The 25747-nt window shown below is 38.7% G+C and overlaps 3 protein-coding genes across 6 annotated transcripts in view; 1 reads left to right on the top strand and 2 right to left on the bottom strand.

Annotated features, from left to right (window-relative positions):
- The window catches only part of LOC135086170 (uncharacterized), a 29078-nt gene extending 26672 nt beyond the window's left edge, over nt 1–2406 (bottom strand). For both annotated transcript variants that reach the window (XM_063980974.1, XM_063980975.1), the window contains exon 1: nt 2056–2406. In XM_063980974.1, coding sequence (XP_063837044.1) covers nt 2056–2226 — 171 coding nt within the window. In that variant the 5' untranslated portion in view covers nt 2227–2406. The remainder of the gene's footprint in view (nt 1–2055) is intronic.
- Nucleotides 2407–11559: 9153 nt separating this feature from the next.
- LOC135086100 (ATP synthase subunit e, mitochondrial) lies at nt 11560–18659 on the bottom strand. Its single transcript, XM_063980872.1, has 3 exons — nt 18511–18659; nt 12980–13136; nt 11560–11747 (listed from the first exon to the last, which is right to left on the bottom strand). Exons 1-3 carry the CDS (start codon nt 18559–18561, stop codon nt 11704–11706), a joined length of 252 nt encoding a protein of 83 aa, XP_063836942.1. The 5' UTR covers nt 18562–18659; the 3' UTR covers nt 11560–11703.
- Nucleotides 18660–18951: 292 nt separating this feature from the next.
- Nucleotides 18952–25747, top strand: part of LOC135086094 (glycerol-3-phosphate acyltransferase 3) — a 46316-nt gene continuing 39520 nt past the window's right edge. For all 3 annotated transcript variants that reach the window (XM_063980862.1, XM_063980861.1, XM_063980860.1), the window contains exon 1: nt 18952–19104. In XM_063980862.1, the coding sequence (XP_063836932.1) occupies nt 18952–19104 (153 nt within the window). The remainder of the gene's footprint in view (nt 19105–25747) is intronic.

The raw sequence follows: 25747 nt of genomic DNA, 5'->3' as shown, positions 1-25747 counted from the left end.
TCATCGCCAGCTACTTCATTAGCATGCTTTCTTATTCCGACATATGCAACTGGAGTCGCCGGCAGATGCTACACGTTCAACATTTGGCTGTATTTTCGTCGTTCGTCGTTTCAGCCAAATGACGTCCACTGCTGGACAATGGCCTCCCCCAAGGTTTTCCACAATGAACGGTCCTGCGCTGCCCGCATCCAGGCTCTTCCCGCGACTAAAATCAAGTGGCCGTGGGCGGGGCACATAGCTCGTAGAGACGATGGCCGTTGGGGCAGGAAAGTTCTCGAGTGGCGACCACGGGCTGGAAGACGTAGCGTGGGCAGGCCTCCTACTAGGTGGACCGACGATCTGGAAAAGATCGCGGGAAGAGCCTGGCTGTATTTTACGACGAGGGAATCTGCTATCGCATCGGAGTGAAGTTACAATGTTAACCACATTATTTGTCAGGTAAATCTTACATTGTTGTCACGTTTATGGATAGTTAAACTGTGTCCTTTGATCTAGAGTCCGAAATAGTTAAATGCATTCACCGTTACATTTATTACTACCAGCTGTTTGCCTGTTTACAACTTAACTTGTTTATCTTTCGACCTACTGTAGGACTATAAACTAGTAGATAAACTCAACAGTAGGTCACCTAGTTACTATTGTTTAGACTGGTACGATTCTAAAATAATAGGCTGAGGAAAAAGTAGCAATGATAACTAGGTAGGTATGTCTGTTGAACCCAGCTTTTGCTCCTGAATCGAATGTACCTACTACTGCTATTTCTATTTATTTATATTAACCGGCAGACAGTGAGTTTGTTGCGGCGCTTCTTCTCAGCACTTGCCAAATGTTGGTCTCGAAGCGCTGGTAGGGTAAAAAGATTATGAGACATGTAGAGGCTCCTTAAGAGCAAAATGACGATTTGTAAGAACTATTTATTAGGTCTAAACAAATAAAGAAATTTTGACTTTGACTTTTGAAAGAAAGAAAGATTTTTTTGGTGGAAAAAGGTTTTTCTTTAGTTTGTGCGAGTTTTTTTTGTCAAAGAGTCATGTTTTAACCTCTCCCTAAGTTTTTTAAATTAAAATTAAATGATGATGTAATAAAACCATTGGACTATTGTATAACTAAATAACTAATATTGTTCCATGAATGTACGTACATGCTTGATAAGTTACTGATAAGGGTTTCATATTACTCGTACCTCTAAAAAGTAAATTTCTTTACGACGTATCTACGAAAAAACTATTCCCGCCAACAACCCAACCAGTGAAGGTCAAGTTTGTCCCGGGGAAAGTTAAACTGTCATTGGATCCGCAACAAAATTAATCAGAAGAACCTATGAGGATTTCGAAATTTTAATGATCCCATAGAAAAGACCTTGCTACGAACTGACAAAAATAACTAATAACTGTTAACATTGTGTCAAACATAATAGTTGGATGCATTTATTACACTCGCAGAAATCAATTAAAATTAAACTCATAACATTATTTTAATGGCGCGTTATACAACAAACGACGTGCTGAAATTTAGAATTTATTGTAAGCTATTTGGCAACATACATTTAAGAATCTATTGCAATAATTAGCAAATATGAATTGTAATCCGTATTTTAAGTTAAATGAGAGCTATTGTGTGTTATAAAATATCTTACTTAAGAATTTTCATAGTGTATCTTTTATTAAAATTTTCAGTTGTAACTATGAAATGATTTTAATTTTATTTTATAGTATTTTTTATAGTAAATCAACCATGAGTGGCCAAAAATGGTACAGTGGCCTTATTATTTGTTTTCCAAACTTTTGTTCGTTATTTCTAAATGTCCCTTGTCGCTCGTAATAAAAAAAATAGTTTATTTATTTATCAAATTAAAAAATGAATAAGATATTTTAATTATTATTATTAAGATACTTAAAAACTAATAATTTGTTCAGGGTAGAGGATTTTTCTTTTAATAAAATTTATTAGTTATCTATCTATTAATAAAATTATTTTTCCTATAATTCAAACGATAAATTTAAGCCAGTAGTAAGTGTGAATGTAATTTTTAGTTAAATAATAAAAATTAACTACCTTGTATTGTTTTAACTCCGGCACCTTCTCGACTGACTCTTTCGAATCTTCATTCTCATTGGATTTTCCTTTACTTTCCACACACAAAGAAATTAATAAAATTAACACGTAAAATCGCATTATTTGTGGCGCCATTTTAATTTTTTTTTTTTTCAAAAAAGTTTCACGCATCACAACTTTCTTTGTCTATGCACGAAAAAAGAAAAAGTAAAAATGGCTGACGTGTAAAAGCGCGCGAAAATTATCAGCTGTCAAAGCTCAATGGAGGACTCCAGGCTACTGGAGTATCATGATCAGACACAACGACGGCGTTATTTTTAGATTATCGAAGGGGCGTTTTGTATTGGTCAGTTCGAGTCTTCGAGTGCGTCAATAAATATGATGCTGCTAATTTCGCGGGGTTTTATTATTTTTTTATTTTCGTGAATTGGCGGGAGGAGCTATGATTGTTTATTTATGAATGAGTCATGGAGGTGTTTTTGTTTAATGTAAAACTGTATGAGCTGGAGAGAAATTTGCACTATTCGCTATTCTTATCTTGTTCCCTGTCTTTCAGGAATCCCAAAATGACTGAATCTTGTGGATATTATGGTTACTTTTCATTTCTTTGTTGGTGGGACAAAGTAGTGGACACTGTTTTTAAATAGTAATTTAACTATAACCGCGGACAGTTAGTTACTCCGTGACCATGGCATGGCAGTGCGGAAATATCGGAAACTCGAAATAAGGTAAGTATAGGTACATGGTGGCAATCCCGTCAATAATAATTTAAATTAACTAGGTAGTAAACCATCATAACTTTCAGTATTAATGTTAGGTGTCTTATTTTTTCAATAAGTTTAAAACGAGATACATAATACCTAACATACAAAAAGTACTTTCTGCTTTTTAAAAATTAAAGAAAATCCTTTTCTACAGCCTCTGTGTGTTATTTTTTCCTCGTGAAATCTATTTTAAGCCAACGTAAACAAATGCAGACGGTAATTACAGCCGTGAAACAATTAAAACGTCGATGGAACCAGAAAATAGAAATTTCTATTTTGTGACGGAACACAGTTTGGAAAGATGGACCAACTATTCGGACTATGGTGGAAAACTGGGCGCCATTTTGGGCTGATTTTCCTTTTTTAAAAGACCTTTTTTCTCTGCCGTATGGACTTGTCATTTTGGAGAACTAATGTCCGTTTTCACCATCAATCCCTAATTTTTAAGTGACCCCTATTCACACAAAATTCCTGCTAAGTGCTACCATAGGGGTCACTTAAAAATTAGGGATTGATGGTGAAAATGGGCATTTAAGCTGCTTATTTTGCGACCATAGCTTGTTGTCTGAAGAAAAGGCGAAACAAACTATTTTTTGGTGTGCTGCTGTGTCTAACCTACTCGCATCTGTCGTGGTTACAATAACAACAAGTAACTAAATTGTAAATTACTTAATAACTTTAAAAAATCGAAGTGCCTGAGGCGGGGGGATACGAACCCACGACCTTTCGCTGCCGGGCGACTGCTCTTCCACCTAAATTACCTTTTTTCGTCTTAATTTTGCTTGTACCTTATTTAGATTACACAGAGACCTGCAAGAACAATTGCTTTACTTAAGTTTTTAATTCCTTTACCATCATTATCATCATCATATCGGCCACAGAACGTCCACAGCTGAACGTGTGGCGTCGGCCTGCATCCAGTGCCTTCCTGCAACCTTTATGAGGTATTGAGGTCGTCTGTCCAATTCCTTAGTTTTTCGAAATAACAGACAGCCTTCTGGGTCGCCCGACGTTTATCCAATTTGTTATGTCTGCCGTAAAATTGGATAAATAAACACACCTCAGATACCGACGGACGTTCGTCACGTTTGACAGGTCGTAAATATGGCCGCAGAAAAGCGCGCTAAAATATCAATCAATGTTGGTTACTTACCTACTCGGTTTTTTAAACATTTCAATTCGGTCTAGACAGGCTTTTAAAATTATAATAACAACCATTATGGGGTTTGTTTATTTATATACGTCTGCCAAAAAATATTTTCATCATGAAGTCATTTTATAGTGTACCATACATCATGACGTCATCATCATCCTACACTGCCCACGCTCGCCAGACTAGTCGCGAGAAGAGTACCTACTTAGTCCAGTGACAGAACTTTTTTCTAGGACAAACTTGACCTTCACTGGTTGGGTTTTATTGGCGGTCGGTCAAGCTGTAGATCCTGGCTACACAGGAGTTGCAGCGTTGGGAACGAGAGGTGGGAATAGTCCTCGTGCCAGAACCAAAATACAAATCTCATTTATCATATTTACCATTTTTAATTGCTTTTAAGAAGATAATATTGCTAACATAACCCTCTTTACTGTCAAAACAGCCTAGATTTTCGATAAACATAATAAAAAACGTTTCCAAGATTAAAAACACGGGCTTAAACATACGCCGTAATCTACGCAAGTTAATTGCGGTGTTAGCACGTCTATATTTTATGGGGCTAGTTTATGGGACAGCCTCTATTGGCTGACAAAACGCAGATGGAGGCAGGGCCGTAGTTAGGGCGGAATCTGGGGGCCATTTATTCACGTTTTGTTTAGAATAAGAATAAGAGAATAAGTAAAACTTTATTTGACACAAAAGAAAACAAAAAACAGAACAAAGGGACTTAAAACTATACACGCATATTTTGTGCCAAAAAGGCGCCCGCTCAGCATTAATCGAGCCACGCGTGCATGCACACGTGCCCCGACGCTGGTTTTCAGCGGGTGCCTCTCCAACCAACATTTTAAATACAAAAAAAGAAAACATTAAACAAGACATTGACAAGAGGGCGCCACTATCTCACCGCACACATGTTTCTCTAATCGTTAATTAATGTTTATTTTCCGTGCTGCATATCTTTTTTATGGAGGTTACTAAACATTTGTTTGTCACCTGTCATCCGCTTTGCAACGGAGGGAAGTCGAACCTTAACTTAGAACACCTCCTATGTTCTTCTGATTAATTTCGTTGCGGGTCCAAGGACAGTTTAACTTTCCCCCGGGACAAACTTGACCTTCACTGGTTGGGTTTTTATTGGCGGTCAAGTTGTAGATCCTGGCTACACAGGAGTTGCAGTGGTGGGAACGAGAGGTGGGAATAGTCCAGTAATTTAATTCTCTAATCGAACTCCTCCGCGAAATGTAGGGGCCAAGATACAATTGACTTCTTGTTACTTGCAGTTTACTTATAACTCCTCTTATTCTTTTTTGAAAATTGTTGCGGATTCTATGTCAATAATTAATATGCGTTCTGGGTATACATTCAGCACATCAGTTATTACTGAGCAAGTGTCCATGGGCGCAAATGTCTTTCGCGCTAGTGTCTTCGCGCAAGTGTCCCGATACGGTCACGAGACGGTAGGCTGAAATCGTCTTGAGACGCCTCTCCTCAACCCTTGCGTGAAGGTAGAAGGACCTAATTTTAATGTCAGTCAGTCTTCTTCATTCCTAACGGACTGAGTGAGCGAGGACTTGGTACCCTCAAATTCAATATGTTGCACAGCGCCACTTTAATGATGTACCTTTGGTTCCTAAGGTCCGGCATATTATGGCTGAATTGCACCACCTTATTTTAACAGTAACTATAACCATAACCGGTGTTTATGTATGGAATTTTACAGACTTTTGACGGTTTTAAAGTTAAATTAAGATGGTGCAACCCAGGCCCAGCTTAAGGCTTGTGCGTGGGACGCGCACGGGGAGACGTCGGTCTTTAGGCTGGTTTTAGTTTCACACGGACCATCCTGTGCGGACCCGCTCCGCACGGTCAATCTGTATGAACTTCTAGGGAGCGTTTTAGAGTAATGCGGTCCGGAGAAACCGCTCCGCTCCCTAGCAGTTCATACAGATCGGCTGTGCGGAGCGATCCGCACTGACAGTCCGCGTGACACTAAAACCAGCCTTAGGTGTCTATTTATTAAAATTTCTAAGTACGGCCCTGTCAATTAACTAATTAAGATTTTTCTGCATGAGCAGACACAGCCACCGCCACTAGACAGGCTGATTTCTTAGTGTTATTTTGGTGGGAAACTTTTTATTCGACTGATTATAGAGTTATAAGACGTACCTACCTACTACAAAAAGAGTATAGATGATTTAAGACACTCATCATCATCATAGGACGTCCATTGCTGAACATAGGCCTCCCCCAATGATTTCCACAATGGCCGGTTGGTGGCTGCCTGCATCCAGTGCCTTCCCGCTACCTTTATGGGGTCGTCGGTCCACCTTGTGGACTTTAAGACACTACTTTAAGTATCCAAAAATGTAACGACTAAATATTAGGTAATAAATAAATAAATAGTAGGTACTTATGTCTATAACGGTCTTGGTACATCTATGTCGTTGGAGTAATACTAGGTACTTATAGGTACTTTTGCAAAAAAAATATTTAAATAGGTACCTCGAAAATATCAACAAATAAATACAGTAAAACATCAATGTTAAAAGCTAATTGATAACAAATGTTATTTCTATAAACAAAACCAAACAGAATCACTTGAGTCTTGAAACTGAATTAGCCCAGCGTGTCAATCGATCCCACTTGTGGGCTGGACGCGGGCCAGCTGGGATATTTATGTTGGAAAGGATTCGGATCCAGTGGCAGATGGGAGATATTTTTTAGAATAGAATAGAAGTAAGTACCTACGATTTTAAACTTTCGCGTTCCATTTCAATTAAAATAGTAAGACACGGGTCTTAACTTGACTTTAACTTAACTTGAGTACATAATGTAACTCATTATTAAACGTCGCGTTAAGACCCGTGTCTTACTATTTTAATTAAAAGTAAGTATAAGTTCCTACTTACTTAGGTAAGTGCCTAGTTATTAATTGCTTACCTTGATGTCTTTCGTTTGCCTACCTGTCATCATCATCTATATAGTCTCCATTGCAGAAGCACGACTTCCAGGGATAAAAATGAGGTTTTGGAGTCCAAATCTTGGACTAAGTACGCACTCTCCCCAGGCTGACCAGGGAAGAATATACGGAATGGTAGGTAGGTATAAAACCTATTTTATGAATCCAATAAGTGCTTTTTCTACATCTATCAAGTTTTTAAAGTAAATAATGAGTTTACTAGCCTATTTAGCGTTGGACAGCCAGCCTGCTCCGTACGCAAGTTACACGTAAGTGCGCAGCGAAATTAGAATTTTGCAAAACTATGACCTTGGAGTAGAATTGATATTGTTCGCGAAATTCAAAACATATTGCAGTTGGTGGGAATACAGTAGGACCCTCTATAGGTAAGTAGGACCTACTTACTCAAGATACAATACTCAAGTGGATGGTTTATTTAATTCAAAATAGAAAGAAAATCATAAAACTTACTTATTTTTTCGCGATTTTAAGCTTTTATCGAGCACTCTCCCCTCACAAAAAGTTAGACTGGTTGAACTCTGGTTTAAATTGACATAAGTAGGTACTTAGTAGGTAGGTACCTACTTAAGTTTTTGTAATAAGAGGTTTTATGTCCAAACTTTTCCGCTGTTTCGGGACAAAAAGAAGCAGCGCAAGAAGCTCACTAATGCTTTATTTCTTATGACACACAAGCTGTAGATCCTGGGTACACCGGAGTTGCAGCGGTGGGAACGAGAGGTGGGAAAAGTCGTACCTACACAAGAAACAAAATAAATCATCTACTGAATGTATCTTTACTATGATGAAAATAATAAAGTGTTTTCTCTAGTAATGTGTAGTGACATATAATTAATTTTCAAGTAGGTAGGTGTGGCAGAGTTAGTTCTGTGTCACATTTTGCGGATGTTTTTGTACGCCAGCTGATGATTGGAATGAAAACGATTATGAATCACAATTTTATTGTTAGACGAGCATACAAAATAAATTATTATAGTAAGTTTAATTAGCTTCGCGCGTAGGACCGGTCATTATGGAAATCCTTGGGGGAGGCCGTTGTCCAGCAGTGGACGTTATTTGGCTGAAACCATAGTAAGTTAGCAAGGTATTATCAATCAATTTCTTTATTAGTTTGAGACAGTAAGTAGCTAATGTAGGTACCTATCTTTCCTGCGTAGGTACGAGTATAATGTAGTCACTTAGTGGCGGATTTACAGTTTTGCCGCCCGTAGGCTAGGGTGGGGTTGGATCTTTATTTAACTTTTATCTTCTGAAATCGAGTAAGCGTCATCTGAAATCTGCCGCCCCTAGGACGCTGCCGCCCCTAGGCCGCGGCCTATTCGGCCCATTGACAAATCCATTACAGTGATTTCCGGTTCTTTTGGAGGAGTCTTGGGAATAGAGATTACAAAGATTTAACACGAAGAGCACACGATAATATAAATAAGATAATTTAGGGGTATCCTTCCGTTTGGCCAAATTATTTTTCGCCAAATTTCACTTCGCAAATAGGGCATGTAATATCGGAAGGTTTTCAATTCCGATATTGAATTCCGATATTAGATCTCAATATCGGAATTCCGATATTAATATCGGAATTGAGTTCATGTGCTATAAAATTAATATTTGGTTATATTCGTAAGAATTCTGGATTGTTTACAATAAAATAATGATTGTAATCAAAATCTTTAATTTGGTACAAAACAGCACTTCATAAAATTGAAGTTTTAGAACCATTTTTACGTTATGGGTATCCATTTCATTTGGTTTTTTATGTGACAAGAGGCAAACGAGCAAACGGATCACCTGATAATGAATGGTTACTGATAATGAGCTTATAATATGGACTAGCAAACAATTAGTGTTTTTGTAAAATCACAGGTATCAAACAAACTTTTACTCCTTCATTATATTACCCTGTTTTATGTTGGCGGAACGAGTTTTAGAGTCATTCAAATCACGTGCTACAAAAATTGTAGAGAGTGGTAAAAAACTTGAATATGCTTGTAATTTGTTCCTTTTTGATTATCGATGTACAACTCACAAAACCACGGGCCATCATCATCATCATGTCAGCCATAGGACTTCCACTGCTGAACACAGGCTCCGATAATGATTTTCACAATGGCCGGTTGGTGGCGGCCTGCATCCAGCGCCTTCCTGCTACCTTTATGAGGTCGTCGGTCCACCTTGTGGTTATGAGTCCTACGCTGCGCTTTCCGGTACGTGGCCTCCACTTCAGAACCTTGCTGCCTTATCGTCCGTCTGTTTTGCGTACTAAGGCAGAACCGTTGGAAGACCTTATCACAATGCTCGAAGACCTTAATCGAGTTTCCCAACAGGTAGGCCTTCGGATGAATATGGAAAAAACGAAGCTTATGTCAAATGTCCATGTTGCTCCTTACCCAGTTTCGGTTAGGAGCTCGATTCTCGAGATTGTTGACAAGTAAGTACATATGTCTATCTCGGACAAACGATCAGCTAGGTAGTTAGATGCAATTTCGAGAAAGAGGTAAATCGTCGAATACGAAGACGAAAGTGTTCAATTAGTGTGTGTTACCAGTGATGATATACGGCTCGAAAACGTGGCCTTTGAATATAGGGCATAGCGTGCTATGGAGAGAGATAAGCTTGGTGTTTGTTTACGAGATCTAATCAGAAATGAGGAGCTCCGTAAACTAACTAAGGTCGCTGACATAGTCCGACGGATTAGCAAGCTGAGGTCCATAGTCCAGTAAAATTAATGTTTGAAAGAGAGTTGAGATGTCGTTCTTTGTTGACCAAGTACCTATGGCAAATGCTAAAATTGATTTAGAACAAGTTAAATTAACCATAAATAGTAAAGATATTAAAATATTTGCAGTGGAACAAAAAGTGATGGTGAGAGACATGAGAAAATCATTGGTCTTTGCCAATCTGGGCTTTGTGGCAGATTGTGGCGAGTTTAAACGCTTTGTTTAAAATCTCAATTAAAACTTTTATCTGATTCCGATATTACGATATTGGGTCGCTCAATATCGGAATTGAAATATCGGATCTCGCAGTCCGAGATTCCGATATTACGAGATTCCGAGATTCCGATATTCATGCCCTATTCGCAAACAACTTATCGTCAAAGTTTCATTTCCCAAATGAACTTTTAGCAACTGTACTTTTCGCAACTAATTCATTTGGACAAATTATCATTTGGCCAAATTTTACTTGGCAAATGTTTATAAAGCAAATGTTTTATTTTGCCAAATATTATATCCCAAATAATTTGTTTGGTCAAATTGACACTTCACATACCTACTTACCCACCGTTACCCACAAATCAAACCATAAGGCAGAGGCAGATGATCATGGTTTTCACAAGAATGTTATGTAAAACAAAGAGATTGCAGAAAATAGTATGGTTTCAGAAAGTAGGTATTGCAGAAAATAGTAGGTTAGGTTAGGTTAGAACAGTGACCCTTAACGCGCGAAGGCGAGCGAAGCGTGCCGCGGCAGCGGCCGCCGAGCGCTAGAATCACCTCTATTGTTAATGAATCATTTGGAAATTTCGATAAAAAGAATGAAATATGAAAAGTTAAATAGAACAAATTTTATATTAACTACCCACTAAACAAAATAATAACCACTTGTTAATTTGTACTCCATTCTATGCACCAATCAAATTATTTTGTAAATAGTGTATCGTGAAATATTTTTGCCAAATGAAACATTTGCCAAAACATACTTTGCCAAACAATAATTTGCTAAACAATAATATGCCAAAAACGGCATTTGCGAATTAAAAGTTTGCTATAAGTTGTTTTGCCAAATGAAAATTTGCGAAACGTTGTTTGCGATGTGATAATTTGGGAAACGTTTTTTGGCCAAACATTAGTAATCCTAATTTAGGACTGTTAGCTTATAAGTAGATCAACCCTGTTTATATTTGACACATTTTGACGAGTTAAAGTGATATTGCTATTTGAAATTCGTAGGCATTACGTTAAGTACATTTTTCTATTTTCCTTGATGATAAAGGTTCGTTAGTGGATCTCTGGTGTTTAACATCAATATTTATTATTTCGATAGTTTCAGCCGAATGACGTCCACTGCTGGACAAATTAATGACTCCCCCAAGGATTTCCACAAAGACCAGTCCTGCGCCCAGTGGCGGCGTAGCATGGGTTGGCACCTGGGGCTGTTCATAAATCCATACATATTATAGCGAGGGGCTAAGGCACCCCAGAATGGTCTGTGGTGCCCCCAGGATTTTTGGTACCGATTCGAAGATGAAAGATGTTAGTACGAATAACGAATGAGCTTTAAGATACCAATCGCTTAAATAATATCCTTGGACATTTTACACTGCTGCGCCTCTAGTCCCAAACTAAGCAAACCTTGTATTATACTAGACGACGGATTTAAATGTACTTAAATATTTTTATTGTAAATTATACATTAGTAACCCAACCCCACCCGTAACACGTAACACCCAGACCAATCACAGAAATAAAAATTCATCATTTCAATTTCTGCCCGGCCGGGAATCGAACCCGGGACCTCTCGGCATAGTAGTCCGTTCCGAACCACTACACCAAACGACCGACACTTATTATTGTCATGATGTGGTTAGGGAAAAATTAAAACAAGTTCCAAACTTTTGTACAATCACCTATATTTTAAATACATTAAATTAATAAGACGTTGGAATTCGCGACATTTTGTGTAGTTGTTTTCGAAATGATGGGTAGGATGTGGCGGCTTCACTATACTCTTAAAACTAGTGTTGGTTGACCAGTTTACTTCTTGGGTGCTACCATTTCTTCCAGTGCTTTGATTTCAGCTGAAAACAGAGAAAAAATTAGTTATTAGACGTGTTGACACCACCAATTAATTGATGTACACACGGCCACACTGTTAACTACCCATTTCCGTTTTTGCTCTCGCTCTAATCAAATAGCGATTCTTTGCGGTAGAACGAGATGACATGACTGGCAATGGGCAGTTAACACTGTTGCCGATAGTACTTTTTAAAACTGTCGAAACGAAACTCCCATAGATTTTGTATGGCACTACAAGCAAGTGACGTAACTATTTTTTCAATTCAATTAAACTACTTTTTCGATTACAATGCGACCAAAAATCGTAATTTACGGTAATTTAAATTATACTAAGTTTTTAAGATCGTCTATTAATATCGTATTTTCTATTAAATTAACAATGGTACTAGATCTTGTTTATTTTTATTAAAATAAAGTCTTCATTAGTGCTATTAAAGTAGGTAAGGATCTAGTGCTATGAGGACCAAAAACATAGGATATCATTAACAAAAAGTATTATTATTATCAAGGGAAATGATAAGACCATCATATTTAATTTCAGCCCTCTAAAGATTGTTCCCTTCTACTGTGTCAGGAAGAAATTAAGTTTCCTACAGTATTTTAAAGTTTAGGAATTAATACAGTTATTAAATTATTGTCTTACAAATACAAGAGCTTCCTCGTTGTGGATAAAAAATAAATAATAAAATAAAAGTGACATACGCATTGAACACATAAGTAACACTAAATATGAAAATGCAACTCTAAAGTACTATAAAAAAAGAATTTAACTTTTTTATGGGCATTTCCCATCTTCCCCCAACAGGCTACCCCAGGAGGGTGATGGGAGGGAACCCTTTCTATCAGTATTTTTTTTTATACACAATGAGGAAGCTCTTGGCCTGTATGACACCTGATGGTAAGCGATGATCAGGCTGAAGGTGAAAGCGAGCTTCACCCGGAATCCTCAGCCACGGAGGAACTGGCTATCTTACCTCTAACTGCCGGAACACAACAATGCTATTAACATTGTTGTTATGGCGGCAGACTTAGGTAAGATGGTGGTAGCTAGCCAGACGGATTTAGAACAAGCCCTACCACCAACCAAACCGAACAGAAATTTTGATTTTGATTTTTTGATTTAGAAAAATCTGAACCCACTGGGAATCGAACCCGGGACCTCTGTGTCTGAAGCAGGTGGTCTTACCACTAGACCACAGAGGCAGTTAAAATAAAAATGGTAAGTAAATATTACCAGCAGCTGCTATCGCCTTCTCCTGTTTAAGTTTTGCGTCTCTGATAACCTTCTCCTTGGCTTCTACCTCACGGAACGCTGCCTCTTTCTTGGACAGTCTGTTCTGGTGGAAGGCACCATACAGGACTCCTGCGGTGAGGAACGACCAACGGCCGAACTGAAATTGTTGACAATATCAATTAGGTATGAGATATTTGGAGACTGCAGGCAAATTGAGGGACTTGTATTGACTTTATTAAAGATCTAAATAAAAATTGTAATAAAAAAAACTTTTTTAAAAACAAGCTTTATTCTCAAATGCAGTTGTACTAAAACGAAAAAAATCATTTTATGCAATGTTCAAGTAATTTTGAAAGCTTGTATCGCGCATGGAATTTATTCTTCTTTTCTCTGTTTGCGCTACAAGCTTTCGAAATTACTTGAACATTGCATAAAATTATTTTTTTCGTTTTAGTACAACTGCATTTGAGAGTAAAGCTTGTTTTTAAAAAAGTTTTTTTTATTACAATTTTATTTTACACTTTTTAGTTTTATCTCAATCTGGGCCCTGGTCATCATTTAGCACCAAAGTGCTCGGGAAGACGAATCCAACGAACCTAAACTCGATAAGTTTCCGCCGTTTCGTTTAGGAGTTCCTATGTTCCTATGCTAAAAAAGAAACTAGACGCATACGAACTTCAATCCAAGAAAGATAAAGAATATATAACCATATTGGAAGACAAGGTTGAAGATCTGCAAAGAGAAAATAGAAAATCCAACATACAAATTAAGAACGTCCCGAAAGTTGCTAACGAAAATGAACAGGAACTGATGAACATGGTGGTAAAATTATCGGAGAATGTAGGCCACACCATTACAGGAGCAGATATCAAAGATATCTACAGGCTGAAAAATAAAAAAGTGGAGAACAATGGCCCAATTGTAGTAGAACTATCGTCTACCATCCTAAAGAAGGACTTTTTAAAGTCAGTGAAGACATATAACATTAGGCACAAGGAGAAACTCTGCGCCAGGCACTTGGGTCACACAAAAAATGAGTACACTCCAATATACGTCTCTGAGCAACTGACCGCCAAGGCAGCCCGACTTCACTTTGTCGCTCGAGACCTGATAAAATCGACAGATTACAAATATTGCTGGACGTCCCATGGCCGAGTTTACATCAGAAGGAGTGAAGACACGCCAGTAATCCTGATGAGAAGTGAACAACAGGTACAAAACCTGTTACTGGCAAAATGACTAAATATAATAACCAACTGGATGTATTCACTTTTATCTATAGTAAGTTTTACTGTTTTGTCCACTGCTCGTACACTAATACAACTCACCTACAATAAATCCTATCTCCTACATGACAACCACCAACATCTTTATCATTACAAAACCACAAAATCAACCTACACAATTTACATGCACATACAAAAAATACTATCTAAACCTACTCTAAGTACACATCATTACACCCAACACTCAAACAGACCACAACAAACAATACCACAGCTACCGTTATGCTATACTTGTAACCTTTGTTTTTACAGCATAGACTCACATTGTTGCAGTTACTTCTTATCGCCCCATAATGCTATCGAATATAAAAATTATAAAACAAAACATGAATATTAACGTTCTTAAAAACATAAATGCATTAGATGACTCTAATATGTATTTAAACTTTAATTGTAAAATCGGAGAACTCAAAAATACTATCACAGTACTAAAAACTGACCTAACATTAATATCCCAAAATATCAGAAGTATCTACGCTAACTTTAACGACTTTCAAGCAAACCTCCGTATTCTTGATCTCACTATTGATATTCTAATCCTAAGCGAATGTAAATTAAACCCTGACAAAAATATCCCACAGATTATAGGTTATAATTCTCATCAAACTTGCAAACACCAAAATCAATCCGACGGAGTAGTCGTCTATACTAAATCCACACTTGCAGCAAACGTATCGGAAGTATACCTAAGACATGCATCATGCTTGCAGATTTCTATGCCTCAGCTGACCATTCTTGGTATCTATCGTTCACCATCTAATCGAAATGCTCAGCTATTTATTGATTCTTTATGTTCTCATCTGGAACTCATTAAAGGATCCAAAAATGTCATCATAACCGGAGACATAAATATAAATCTCATCTACAGGCAAGACGAACACTCCTATGATCGCAGCAATAGACACACTTACCTAGAAATGTTAGCCTCACAGGGTTTCTATCCAGGCCACTCTATCCCGACAAGAGGCTCAAGCTGCCTTGACCATATTATGATAAAACTCGACCATACACACAAAAATGCCACTATTGCTGTACTGGATACCACTGTCACTGATCATAGTGCGATTTTTCTAAAAATATCGTGCCCAGAAAAGTCAACAACAAATAGCAAAACTAAAACCAAAATTAACTATAGCAGAGCACTAGACTATCTAAAAACAACCAGACTAACCGACCTACTCGAATATAATGACCCTAACATCATAACCGAACTATTGATAAACAAACTGCAACAAAGCTTAAATGAGAATACGACTGTCATTTATATCCCAGCGAATAAAAGAATTCTAAAACCGTGGATTACCCAAGGTATGCTACGCTGCATCAGAAACAGAAACAACATGCAAAAAAACCTAAAACTTGACCCACATAACGAGATTTTGAAAATTACATACAAAAGGTACCGTAACTACTGTAACTGCTTATTAAAGAAACTAAAAAGGAATTACGACCGAGACCAACTTTTTAAAGCTCATAAAAACCCGAAAAAGCTTTGGGACACCATAAACGAAATAACCCAACGAAAGCCCCCTAAAGCCCAAAATCTCGAACTACTGCACGCTACCTCGTCTCCTCAAGACTCGGTAGATTTAACTAACACCTATTTTACGAACATTGGCAAAGAGTTAGCAGAAAAAATCTCAGGTACTTCTGACTCTCACCCGGTGCACAACAACACAACCAAAAAACAGGTATCATCATTTGTTTTTTACGATACTGACTGTGCCGAAGTACACGAAGTAATTAAGTCTATGAAATTAAACAGCTCCCCAGGATGGGATAACATCCCAACTGCCTTCCTAAAAATAGCTAACAATGAAATTGCTCCAATTATTTCTCACTTATCTAACTTGTGCTTCGCACAAGGAATTTTCCCAACCGTTTTCAAGCAAGCCTTGATAACACCTATTTACAAAGATGGCGACAAAAGTGATCCGTGTAACTACCGACCGATCTCTGTTCTATCATCAATGTCTAAACTTTTGGAAAAATTAATCAATAAGAGACTAATCAATTTTTTATCGAAATATGACATTATTGCAAAAAACCAATTTGGCTTCCAACGCGGGTTATCAACAGAAGACGCCGTAGTGGCCCTTACAACTCTTATAACACAAAAAGTGGACTCTGGAGACAGGTGTCTGGTAGTATTCCTTGACCTAAAGAAGGCGTTCGACTCAGTCTCGATACCCATTCTGCTAACCAGACTGGACGAGGTGGGGGTGAGAGGAACGCCTCTTAAACTGTTTAAGGATTACCTATCTAACCGACAACAGCGAGTTCGAATGGGCAACCACATTAGTCGGGAAGCCACTGTAACATACGGAGTCCCACAAGGGAGCGTTCTGGGACCAACCCTTTTCCTGATATATCTAAATAACCTCTGTCAGAGAAACATTCCTAAGGGTTCTGTGTTTTCTTACGCAGACGACACAGCAATTCTGTTCTCCGGCAAATCTTGGTCCGAAGTGAGGAAACTGGCGGAATTGGGGATGGCCAGTGTGGCAGCATGGTTGGATGCAAGCCTTCTTACTCTGAACACATCCAAGACTCACTATGTTTGTTTCAGTAAAAACATCAGATCCCAACCTCCTCTAAATTTTAATTTAAAAATTCACAAGTGCGGCAATCCATCGGTCACTAACTGCCCATGTTCTGGAATAGATAAAGTTTCTTACGTTAAATACCTCGGAGTCCTCCTCGATCAGCGTCTTTCCTGGCACCAACATGTAGAACTGACTGTGAAAAGAGTGAGAAGGCTAATCTGGACTTTCAAAAACCTGCGTCATGTCGCGAACAAAGAATTACTGACCCAGACATATATTGCCTTAGCCCAATCGGTATTGGTATACTGCATATCAGTATGGGGTTCGGCCACTAAAACTATCTTCCTAAGTCTGGAGCGGGCTCAAAGGTCCCTTATAAAAGTCATGTTGTTTAAACCATACAGATACCCCACTGATAATCTTTATGTAGAGGCCGACCTTCTATCGGTTAGAAAACTTTACGTAACAAATATAGTTCTTAAAATGCACAAACTCCTACCCTTTGATGACAGTCTGCTGACCGGTAGGCGAAAGGATAAAGTTGCCATAATTCCCGCCGTAAAATCGGACTTCGCTAGACGGCAATACCACATGCAGTCTGCTACAATTTATAATAGGCTAAACAAATGTCTTAATATATACCCACTAAATATACACAACTGTAAGGAAGTACTTATCGAATGGATCAAACCAAGGACCTACAACGAGATCGAATTGATAATACTGAAATATTTATAAAATACTAGTAATACTAAATCCGTTCAGTGGATTTTGCGTGGAAGAGTAACAAACATAATTATTATATGTTAACATCCAAACACCCATACATACAAACTTTAGTACTTATAACATAAGTAGGTCTAGCTATACATCACACACACACACACACACACTCACACACACACACACACACACACACACACACACACTCACACACACACACACGCACACGCACACCCACACACGCACGCACACACACACACACACACACACACACACACACACACACACACACACACACACACACACACACGAGCGTGGTACTTATAATGGAAATAAATAAATTAACTGTTGCATCAAACGTAGCGCATGTAGCGCATATTATATGGATTTACATTAACTTAGTTTACTAGTTAAGTGAATAATTGTGAAGAGGAGCGGTTCTTCCCAACACAGGCAATGTCTTGCCTAAAGGGAAGTTCCTACCATTATCTGTATATTATTAGACTAAGTTACGAAAATAAATTTATTATTATTATTATTATTATTATGGCCACCTCCTGACTCCATCATCAGACCAGCTCAATGGTACCATAATATTGTATTGTCATCGTACTTACATAAGTATACCAAATTGCAGCTCTATCGGTTGAGGAGAACTGGTCTTAATTTCAGTTGCAAGATTTGTCCCACACATACTAACAAGTGAAGTCAATATAAAGCTTGTAAAAATGAAAGACTGGACTATGAATTAGAAGCACAGAGGTTACGAAAAATCACAAACTCTTTTCTCATCTTAACAGCACATCCTGGCCACTATACCTCAAAAACTTTGACACATTTAGACGGCAGCCATAAAATTACGTGAATTTAAAAAGATTTTTCCATTTGAAAATGGAAAAACAGTTCAAAAACACTGCGTTACATAATGTTTGAAAAATGTTGAACTTGTTAATTTATTATTAACAAAATTACTTACTCGGATAAGGGGCGATACACGCACTGGGGGTCCGTAAGGTAGATCAGACATTTTGGTTTATTTTTCGGGAATAAATAATCCAAAAAGGATTTATCAAAATCCCAATACGATTCCCTTTTGGTCGAGGTTATAATATCAGTGTTGCCACACTAAAATTATATGGCAAATAGATTACAAATATTTGGAAACCTTTAGCAGTTTTGGAATTGACAAACGAAAGCTTTTTTTACTTTTTCTACAATTTCCCATTGTTTTCTGTACATAAATCAACTGATTTGAAGATTGTTTGAAATGATTGAATTTATTTTATCGATTCGCATATAACTCAATTTTTTTTCATGGCAACTGAAATTTTGACAGTACGAATGAATGACGTAGTTCATTCATATCTCAACAATTCAATCAATCTCAATCATCATCATTCATCAATCAGTCGTCAAAATGGCGTTACTCACATCGTTTGTGTCTGTTGCGGTCTCGATACTTTACACGCCGATACTTCTATTAATCTTGTGCATAATATTCCTGGCGTCCATCGGCAAGTCTTTGGGTGTGCGGAGGCTGTACGTGAACATACTTCTCAAACTTTTCGAGGTAAGTCCTGTGCCCTTAAATTGTGCGAAAAAAACACATCATAATATTATTTTTATAAATAGCCCCTATTTACTTACCTGCCTACAGGAAAAACGCATTCTGCCAGTTAATTTATTCGTTTAAAATGCAATATCACCGTTCGAATCTGTTTCGCAGGTACAGTTTCGTATTAAAAAGGTTACAATTTGTGATACTTAATTTAATGAATTCTTCTCACATCGTATGACTCATGTGTTAATTCGGCTGCTTTTGTGTACAACAAAGCACCCTTTTGATGACGATTCACGTGTGAAACTTAAAAATTGGAGATAACATAACCTATCGGCGTACCTTACCATTTTTGGTCGATTTTCCTCGTTTAGATTCTTACCTACAAACATAATCCAGTTTCAGACAACGTCGCAGATCTTTATTATATTGATTATCTAACCTGCGCAATTATAAACAAGAAACACACCTAACGTTATTTCGCAGTGTCCAATGCGTATTTTTGTTTACATTTTTCGTAGGTTAGTAGCACACGAAATAATTTAGAATCTTGTGACGTTATTTTTTTGTCATCGTAACTCGAGGAGCGACCGACGTGTAAACGTTATCGTCTTTTGTTTCAATTAACCATTGTCACACTTTTTTATGTTGCTGCTAAAATACATACATATATTACTAGCGACCCGCCTCGGCTACGCACGGGTGCTAAATGTACATAAACCTTCCTCTTGAATCACTCTATCTATTAAAAAAACCGTATCAAAATACGTTGCGTAGTTTTAAAGATCTAAGCATACATAGGGACAGACAGCTGAATGCGACTTTCGCCCGTATTCACAAACATTACTATGAGGTCTCACAGTGCGCGTGGACGCACAGGGAGACACACGAACCAATCGCAGAGATTTATTCAACGCTGTGCGTTCGAATTGCTGCTTCACTTAAGCAAGTATCGTTTGTGAATACGGTCTTTTGTTTTGTACTTTAAAGTGAAGTAAGTAAACATGCGAGAAACTACATGATCGGTAAAAAACGTAAACAGCAAGGAATTAAACTCGTTATAAAACCTTGTCTAAAGGCCTTAAATGACTGATTAAAACAATATTGATGACAGTTATCAAATATTTAGTTATCAATGCCTATTATCTGATAATTTTGTTTTTATACGGATCAGGCTATCTATTAGTACAGAACATTCATAAATCTATTAGTAATATCTGTTGTCCTTGAATCGTTCGTTCGTTACAGCCAAATGACGTCCACTGCTGGACAAAGGCCTCCCCCAAGGTTTTCCACAATGAACGGTCTTGCGCTGCCCGCATCCAGGCTCTTCCCGTGACCTTTACCAGATCGTCGGTCCACCTAGTAGGAGGCCTGCCCATAGTGCCCATGCTACGTCTTCCAGCCCGTGGTCGCCACTCGAGAACTTTCCTGCCCCAACGGCCATCGTTCCTACAAGCTATGTGCCTTCCTTGGATATGTGCTCTGTAATTGCGGTCAAATACCTGCCTTGTCTAGCATTAAAAAAAAATACTAATATCTGATACTATAGTAGCTGTCCCCGCGGTGTTACCTGCGGTAAAACATAGCCTATGTGTGAATCCAGGGTGTAAGCTAACTCCATACCAAATTTTATTAAAATCGTTCCAGTTTAGTTATTAGTTTAAGAGACGTGAAGAAGTAACAAACATTAAACACTCACAAACTTTCGCCTTTATAATATTAGTGTGATATCTTTAAAAGTATCTGAACCAGCTTTATTTATTTATGAAAAATAAACCTTTAATTAATTTAGTTTTTATTTCATAAAGCCAGGTACTTTTAAAGATAAGGTTTTATGGATATTTTCATCGAAAAAAGATTGAAAGTTTACAGTTGAAGGACAGATTATAGCAGTTCGGTGTGAATAACCTGTTATTTAATGAATACTTTTATGTAAATCAAAAAACCTTTGATACAAAGAAGATACAAAGTACAAAGTTTATTATTGAGTCCTAAAGTGTCACTCAGTGTAAAGTTCACACAGCATTTATCAATTTGAGTGAAGGGTATTCTAATTAAATGAATTATGTAGTAATTTGCTAATAAACATTTTGTTGATATCGTAACTAGACTATGAACTTTGAAACTATGTAGTTTAGAGGTGTGAGGTCATTCTGCTTGTTACGTTACGCATAATTATTCATGGTATTTCCTGTAAATAAGAGGAAAAGCCAAAGAAATGAGGAGATCCGTAAACGAACTAAAGTCACTGACATAGCCCGACGGATTAGCCAGCTGAAGCGGCAATGGGCAGGGCACATAGTACGCAGAACTGACGGCCGATGGGGCATCAAGGTTCTGGAGTGGAGGCTGTGTACTGGAAAACGCAGCGTGGGATGTCCATCCACAAGGTGGACCGACATTATTAAGGTAGCAGGAAGGCGCTGGACGCAAGTCGCTACCAACCGATGGAAATCATTGGGGAGGCCTATGTTCAGCGTGAATAGGCTCCGAAACTATTGGACCGAATTGAAAAATTCTTTCATTAGAATCTTACATTCTTTTTGAGTACATAAGAGGTACGAAGTTCGGGACTATTCCCACCTCTCGTTCCCACCGCTGCAACTCCTGTGTAGCCAGGATCTACGGTCAAGTTTGTCCCGGGGGAAAGTTAACTGTCATTGGACCCGCAACGAAATTAATCAAAAGAACATAGGAGTTCGGGTCAGCTAGTTACGAATTTATTTTGCGTTAAATCACTTTTCAGAAAATAAAGAACTAATGGAAAACTACATTAAAACGAATGGAGAAACCTTCCAATATAAAAACCTACTTCTACTAAGTACAGCGATGATTTCTAAACGAGTTATAAATGGGTTTTCAATAGGAAAACAGATTGTAAAGGTCAGCTGCAGTTGTGATAACATTTCAAGATAGGATTGTTGTTTTCAATCTTGCGAGATAACTGTGGAAGATTTGTTAGAGATTTTCTTGGTCAGATCATTTGACTTAGCTCCTTTAAAACAACTATATATTTAACTAAATATTTTCTGCCAGATTTCCAGGGGGGCAGCTGCCCTCCCCTGCCTCCTGGGTACACCCATGTAATCTATCTAGAGTTGACTCAAATTCAAATAGTTTATGCAGTACATAGGCCCTTTATACACGAACCCAAATATAGCTTGCTCTACCACCACTTCGGGACAACATATGGGCTGGTGCTGAGAAGAAGTGGCGGAAGAAACTCATTGACCTTTGTTGGCCTCTTTATCAATCAGTAGTTTATAAAGCCCGGTCTGTGAGCACGTAGAATTTTGTCCAATGACCCCAAGCTACCCATCCTTATCGCTCGCGCGTAATTATGTTGCTGTCGCGCTCGCACACTCACTGCGGGCGCCCGTCGCACAGTCGCGACAGCAATATAATTACGCGCGAGCGATAAGGATGGGTAGCTTGGGGTCATTGGACAAAATTCTACGTGCTCGCGGACCAGACTATAGCTTACATGAAACGTAATAAGTGCGAGCTATGATGATGTTAATCCATCATCATCGTCAGCATAAAGCATTCAAATGCTGCATAAATGTCTCTCTAGGATTTCCACAACTACCGGCTATGTGCTGCCCGCATCCAGGTACCTCCCGCTACCTTCACCCGGTCGTCGTTCCACCTAATCAGGCCTGCCTGCCTACGCTACGCCTTCCGGTGGTCGCCACTCGAGAACTTTTCTGCCCCAACAGCCATCAGTTCTACTCTAGAATTGGAAAATGTTATTAACTGCTTTGTCCTTCAATTTATAATAGTTCTCACTTGGTTCCTTGACTCTATTACACCTCATAATCATCAGGTCATTCAGTCTCCATTGCGAGCACGACCCTCTAATTGACCAGAGGCAAATGGGTTTGTCCTACACTCCCCACGCTGGCCAGACGGGTTGGGGAGGCCTGACGCTCGCATATTTCTCCCTTAGCCGCCTCCTACGACACCCACAAAGAAAAACTAAAAATATCCAATAAGTTAGGGGAATACAAATACCTTTCTAAGATTTATTATAGTTCTAAAAGCGGAATGCACGTATTTTATTTTTATATGCTAATAAACTTTACGGATGCATTAAAATAATTATATTTATGGTTTCAGCGTGTACGTACATTGTTCGAATAATCGAGAAAAATATCGAATACTAACTTTTGCCCGTTTTCGCTCGCTTGCTCACTTTGATTTCAATTACAAGTAGGTTATTTAATGATATCATATTAATATCTACTATTCCGTCAAGTTCTAGACCCGCGTACCGGAAAGCGCAGCGTAGGACATCTTAGGTGAACCGACGACCTCATAAAGGTAGTGGGAAGGTGCTAGTCACCAATCGGCTATTGTGGAAATCATTGGAGGAGGCCTATGTTCAGCAGTGAACGTCCTATGGCTGAAATGATGATGATGATGAGTTGAATTTAGTTTAACACTCGTCTGTAAACAATTTAGAATGACTCCATAGCTCAGTGGTCTAAGCAGTCCACTAAGCGAAAGGTCCTGGTTTTACTTTCCACTTGTGGCATTCGACTTCAAGCTGAAATTATTTTGAAACTAGCTTTTGCCCGCGGCTTCACCCGCGTGAAATTTAGTTTGTCACATATCGTCGTAATTTATAGCCTATATGTTATTCTTGGTTATGAACAATAATACTGTAAAGTTTCATTAAAATCCGTTCAGTAGTTTTTGCGTGAAAGAGTAACAAACATCCACACATCCAAACTTTCGCATTTATAATATTAGTAGGATAGTAGGATTCCAAAGCCCTTTTAAAGCTTGTTTTTATTGCTAATATTGACATCCTTACATAAAATCGTGAGCTAGCTCTAGTAAATTATCCATAAACCAGATGACCTCTACTGCTATACACATAAGGCACATGTCCGTGCGATGATAGCAAACACGCGTGTGCATGACCTCACAGTGTGGCCGACCTTTGACAGTTTCCTGGACCGTGATGCGTGGTGATGCGCAGTGCGCACGCGGCGCTAAGTCAATCCGATCTTTAAGGTACATGTTACAGTCAAAACTCATAATCGGTCAAAACTACTTTTGACTGTTTTTTGCAGTCAAAAGTGGTTTTAACTAGGGTTTGTACCCGGGTAATCCCGGAACCGAAAGAACCGGGAAAACCCGGGTTTTTTCGACAGCTTAAGAACCGGGTTTTAAAAATTCAAAACCCGGTTCTTTCGGTACTTTCGGGTTTTGCATATTTATCTAAAAATCTGTTATAGGTATTAGGCATGAGTCGTAACAAGAACATTGCGAACGTATAGAGAACCTAAAGATATCAGATTAGCTACTAATAAAGATTACCTACTTATTGGTTTTGTATTTTGTTTTTTTTTTATGAGATATGTAAATATTTTAAGCATTTTTCTTACACTTTTTTTAAATCACTGGCATATTTTTGTTTGCGCTTACGCTGCGACAGGTTATAAAGAAGATTGACGAGTATAACTTGCCACTATGCTTGGCGTTCGTAGACTATGAGAAGGTCTTCGATTCGTTCGGGTCTTGGGCAGTGCTTACAGTCTCTTCAGCAGTGCCGTATTGACTATCGGTATATCGAGGTGCTGAAGTGCTTGTACAAAAACGCCACCATGTCGGTCCGAGTACAGGAGCAGAGTACGAGGACGATTCCACTGCAGTGAGGCGTGAGGCAGGGCAGGGAGATGTTATATCTCCTAAACTGTTCACCACTGCATTGAAAGACGCTTTCAAACTCCTTGAATGGAAAGGATTCGGCATAAACATTAATGGCGAGTACATCACTCACCTTCGGTTTGCCCACGATACTGATTGTGGTCATGGCAGAATCGTTGTAAGATCTTGGCACAATGCTCAAAGACCTTAATCGGGTTTCCTAACAGGTAGGCCTGAGGATGAATATGGACAAAACAAAGCTTATGTCCAATGTCCATGTTGCGCCCTACTAGAGGTGGGCGCCACGCCGGCGCGCCGCCGCCGCCGCGAATTTTTCCACGCCGCCGCCGCCGACGACCAGCAGTCGGCGCGCCGATACTGATACTGTACCAACTATTTGCAATTTATTCCTCTCTTATACTGTACTAATTTGTGTTTCGCTGCTAGTATCACTGCGACCAGTACCGATCTATTATGATCGCCGCTATTTTCCTTACAGTTCGCCTCTGAGTCCTGCATCCATTAGGAATTGCAGTATCTTTTTGGGGGCGATATGTTTTACATCTTGCGGGCTTAGGATGTGTTTGCCCAGGTGTAAGCTCCGCTTTCGCATCAAAGGTCCGCAGTCCGTGAGAATGTGTAGTGGCGTTTCATCTGCCTCTTGGCACATCCTGCACGTTCTTGATTCGGACAGTCCCATAGTGGACAAATGCTTGTTTAAGCTGCTGTGTCCAATGAGAGCTCGAACTAAGATGCGCGTTTTGATCCTACTCAGTCCTATGATCTGCTTGGAGCATTTTCGGTCATAGGCTTTTATGAGAGTTTTGGAATGAGTTAATCCTGGCGTGTCTGACCATGCCTTAAAGGATTCGTTTTAGAAGGTGATTAAGTTGGAGGCCATCAGCGCGGCCTGACGGACTTAATGTAAATTATGTGGTTGGCATAATTTTGGTAAATCAAGTACATTATTCAAGTTGCTGTTTGGTCTAGTAAA

Source organism: Ostrinia nubilalis, chromosome 30 (genome assembly GCF_963855985.1).
Source record: "Ostrinia nubilalis chromosome 30, ilOstNubi1.1, whole genome shotgun sequence".
Classification (NCBI taxonomy): domain Eukaryota; kingdom Metazoa; phylum Arthropoda; class Insecta; order Lepidoptera; family Crambidae; genus Ostrinia; species Ostrinia nubilalis.
This window is presented reverse-complemented; position numbering and strand designations above follow the sequence as displayed.